General features: G+C 35.9%; 1 protein-coding gene across 1 annotated transcript in view; it reads right to left on the reverse strand.

Annotated features, from left to right (window-relative positions):
• The window catches only part of LOC125045467 (protein Star-like), a 7,207-nt gene extending 2,239 nt beyond the window's left edge, over nt 1–4,968 (reverse strand). Inside the window, exons 1-2 of the mRNA XM_047642746.1 lie at nt 4,939–4,968; nt 3,493–3,614 (exon numbers count right to left, since the gene is read on the reverse strand). Coding sequence (XP_047498702.1) covers nt 3,493–3,607 — 115 coding nt within the window. The 5' untranslated portion in view covers nt 3,608–3,614; nt 4,939–4,968. The remainder of the gene's footprint in view (nt 1–3,492; nt 3,615–4,938) is intronic.
• Between the last annotated feature and the right edge of the window lie 32 nt (nt 4,969–5,000).

Here is a 5,000-nt window from a genome sequence, read left to right on the forward strand (position 1 = left end):
TTTTTTTGTACACCTAGATACTATTGGGTTCCTTTAGGCACTCCGGCCCAGGGCTACTCCTAGAAACTTTCTCTGGCCGTCGCACCGAAACGTTTGCCGAACCCTGTCTTATAGGATCCTCTTGGGAGTGCTTGAGGATTTATGTTAACCTAATGGGTGATCAGGGAAATTCGGCATGACTTAGTATACTTTACTGAAAGTATATGGGATCGGCAGCGTCCTTAGGAAACGGTGCGGGAAACCAAGTCCGCCGAGGGTGCGAGGCTGAGGAACTAACTTGGTCTTTGGGCGGCCTAGTAGTAATAATAACAGTAATAATAGCAAAAATATAAATAATCATAGTATCAATGGCAGTTGTAGTACTTCAGTAAGAACAATAGCAATAATACTGATGATGGAGCTGATGATGATAAGGATAATGAATACCTTGACCCTAGGTGGCACAAACTCGCCAGGTCGCCCGGCGCCTCTCCCCCCTTACCAAAGCTCTACCCCGAAGCCAGGAGAAATTCACGGAGATTAGATAAATGCTTAGGTTTTGCCTCGGTTATGTGCTCTCTCTCCCTCCCCTCTCTCGCCCCCCCCCCTCTCTCTCACACACACTCTCTCTCTCTCTCTCTCTCTCTCATTCTCTCTCTCTCTCATTCTCTCTCTCTCTCTCTCTCTCTCTCTCTCTCTCTCTCTCTCTCTCTCTCTCTCTCTCTCTCTCTCTCTCTCTCTCTCTCTCTCTCTCTCTCTCTCTCTCTCTCTCTCTCTCTCTCTCTCTCTCTCTCTCTCTCTCTCTCTCTCTCTCTCTCTCTCATCTCTCTCTCTCTCTCTCTCTCTCTCTCTCTCTCTCTCTCTCTCTCTCTCTCTCTCTCTCTCTCTCTCTCTCTCTCTCTCTCTCCCTCTCTCTCTCTCTCTCTCTCTCTCTCTCTCTCTCTCTCTCTCTCTCTCTCTCTCTCTCTCTCTCTCTCTCTCTCTCTCTCTCTCTCTCTCTCTCATTCTCTCTCTCTCTCTCTCTCTCTCTCTCTCTCTCTCTCTCATTCTCTCTCTCTCTCTCTCATTCTCTCTCTCTCTCTCTCATTCTCTCTCTCTCTCTCTCTCTCTCTCTCTCTCTCTCTCTCTCTCTCTCTCTCTCTCTCTCTCTCTCTCTCTTTCTCTCGCTCTCTCTCTCATTCTCTCTCTCTCTCTCTCATTCTCTCTCTCTCTCTCTCTCTCTCTCTCTCTCTCTCTCTCCTCTCTCTCTCTCTCTCTCTCTCTCTCTCTCTCTCTCTCTCTCTCTCTCTCTTCTCTCTCGTCTCTCTCTCTCTCTCTCTCTCTCTCTCTCTCTCTCTCTCTCTCTCTCTTCTCTCTCTCTCTCTCTCCCTCCCCCCCCCTCTCTCTATCTCTCTCTTATTCTCTTTATCTCCCATCTCTATTTCTCTCCCATTCGCTCTCTCCCCCCCTCCCCCCCTCTCGTTCTCTCATTCTCTTTCTCTCCCATTCTCTCTCTCTCTCTCTCTCTCTCTCTCTCTCTCTCTCTCTCTCTCTCTCTCTCTCTCTCTCCCTCGTTCTCCCCCCCTCTCGTTCTCTCATTCTCTTTCTCTCCCATTCTCTCTCTCTCTCTCTCTCTCTCTCTCTCTCTCTCTCTCTCTCTCTCTCTCTCTCTCTCTCTCTCTCTCTCTCTCTCTCTCTCTCTCTCTCTCCCTCTCTTTCATTCTTCCTCTCTTTGATTCTTCCTCTCTCTCATTCTTCCCCCCCCCTCTCTCTCTGTCACACACACACACTATGTCTATCTGTCTGTCTGTCTGTCTGTCTCTCTCTCTCATTCTATTTTTCTTTTTCTCTCTCTCTTATTCTATTTTTCTTTTCTTTTTTCTCTCTCTCCCCCCCCTCCCCCCCCCCCCTCTCTCTCCCTCTCTCTCTTTCTCTCATTCTCTCTCTCTCTCTCTCTCTCTCTCTCTCTCTCTCTCTCTCTCTCTCTCTCATTCTCTCTCTCTCTCTCTCTCTCTCTCTCTCTCTCTCTCTCTCACTCTCTCTCTCTCTCTCTCTCTCTCTCTCTCTCTCTCGTAAGTAGACAGACATTAGTGTTATATACGTAATGTATCTGTCGCTTTATCAATTCGTCTCGGCCGATGCAAAATCCAATCATTATTTCTGCCATTTGCTCGTTCCTCGAAATGACATCATTGGCGATTAAATTCTGATCTGGTATGATGAACATTAAGGCTAATCAGCATACATTTACATCTATAAAATTATCATAATAGTCTTGATAAACATCTGCTTGCACAATTTTAAATGGGGACGTGAGTGCAAACGAAACTAATACCTCCCTCTATAGACACACTTCTCTGTTTACAAAATCAAAGGAACATTTTAGAATAACAGTAACACTAACACTAACAATAATTATAACAGTGATAATGGCAGTGACAATGACGATTTAGAATAATGCATAATCATTGCAGGGTGAATAAATCTAATTAAAGCATGGAACTTCTAGAGGGGTCCCTGACTGAGGCAAACACTAAACGGAACACATGTTTATGAGGGTGAATATGATTTGGAAGATTTTAAAAGTAGTTATAAAGTTGATGGTGGCAGCAACAGCAAAAGCAACAACTGGAGCAACAATAACAACAACAGCAGTAACAATAATAATGATAACAAAAAAATAATGATAAATGATGATGACAATAATAATTAGAACAATAATGGTAATAGTAAAAAAAATAATAATGATAATAATAATAAAACTAATACTAATACTAATACTACTAATAATAGGGATAATAACGAAAACCATAACAACACCAACAGCAATAAAAATGATGATACTACTACTAATAATACTGATAATAATACAAAAAATAATGACAATAATAACTAATAGCAATAATAATAATGCTTGTGGTGATGGGAGTGAAAATTATGGCAATAAAAATGAGAAGAGCCATTATCATGACAATAATAACAATAAGATATTAATAATAGTGGAGGCAGTAACAGCAGTAGCAGTAATAATAATAATAATAATAATGGAAGTGGAACTATCAGTAATGAGGATAATGATAATAATGACAAGAACAGCAAAAATAGTTTTACTACTACTACTACTAACGATAATATAAAAAGTGATAACACTGATAACAATGGTCGCAATAATATTAGTAGTATCAGTGACAACAATTATTATAATGATAATGAAAAAAAAATCACAGCAAAAAATAGAAAGAAAGAAGAATAACCACATGGATTCTTTGTCTTGATAATAATAATAATAATAATAACAAAATAAATTAAAAATAATTACATCAGCCCCTCTTCCTAATTATAATAATCATAATGAGAAGAAAAATTATAATTGAAATAAATACAACGATCGCTCATACTTATAATGATACTACTACTACTACTACTACTACTACTACTACTGCTACTACTACTACTACTACTACTACTAATAATAATAAAAATAAAAACAACAACAATTATAATAATAAATCAGTAATCAATCTCCTCCCTGACCTCTGTGGATGACCCCGAGCGCCAGGAGACCCACCACCAGCAGGAGCGAGGTCAGCGTCTTGGCGGAAAGGGAGCAGACTCGCCAGCCTCTGAGGCGACGCCGAAGCTTCTCCATGGCTCGCCTGGCGAAAGGGACCCGGGGTGTAAAGAGGGGCAGAGGCGATTGTTATAATACTGATGATGATGATGATGATGATGATGATGATGATGAGGATGATGATGATGATGATGATGATGATGATGATGATGATGATGATGATGATGATGATGATGATGATGATGATGATGATGATGATGATGATGATGATTATGATGATGATGATGATAAAAGTAATAATAATCAATATGTAAAAACTATAATAATAATAATTATTATTATTATCATTATTATTATTATTGTTTTCATTATTATAATCATCATCATTACAACTATTATATTATTATCATTATTATTACTAGTACTACTATCATTATTATTATTATCATTATGATTATCATTATCTTTATTGTTATTATTATTATTATTATTATTATTATTATTATTATTATTATTATTATCTTTATTATCATTATCATTGTTACTATTATTATTATTATTATTATTATTATTATTATTATTATTATTATTATTATTATTATCTTTACTATTATTATTATTATCATCATCATTATTATTATTATTATAATTAGTATTGTTATTATTATTATTACTATCAATATCATTATTATTAATAATAATGATAATAACAACAACAATGATACTGATAATAATAATCAAATGATAATAATGATAATAAGGATTATGATAAGAATAATAATAAGAGTAACAATAATAACAACATTAATAATAATAAAAAAACAGTGATAATAATAATAGTGGTAATAATGATAGTGATAATAATAATAATAATATCAATAATAATAATAATGATAACAATAATACTGATAATAATAATAATAATAACGATAATAATAATGATAATAGTAATAATAAAGACAAGAATAATGATAATAATGATAACAAAAAATAAAAACAATTATGATGAAAATGATGATGATGATGATGGTGATGATGATGACAGTAATAACAATAATAATAATAATAATGATAACTACAACAACAATAATAATAGTATTGATAATTAAAATAATAATAATAATGCCAACAATAATAATGCCCCCTAAAGTCAAAGAGCCGTATCTACATTTTTGTCCAAACTAAGTTATCATACCCAAAGGATTTAAAATACGCTGACTCCACCTTTTGGATACCTCAGATACTAATGATGATGACGATAATAACAATAACAATAACAATAATAATAACCATAATAATAATCACAAAAATAATAATTCTTATAACAATGACTAAAATAATAATGATAATAACAGCATTAACAGCGATACCAACAGCAATAACGTGGCGCCGGTCTCTGGGTCCCTTACCTCTGACTCCCAAGCAGTCTCTCCGCTCGGGGTAACAGCCAACAAGTGTGGACGTTTCTCCT

The sequence above is a fragment of the Penaeus chinensis genome, chromosome 3 (assembly GCF_019202785.1).
Source record: "Penaeus chinensis breed Huanghai No. 1 chromosome 3, ASM1920278v2, whole genome shotgun sequence".
In the NCBI taxonomy this organism is placed as follows: domain Eukaryota; kingdom Metazoa; phylum Arthropoda; class Malacostraca; order Decapoda; family Penaeidae; genus Penaeus; species Penaeus chinensis.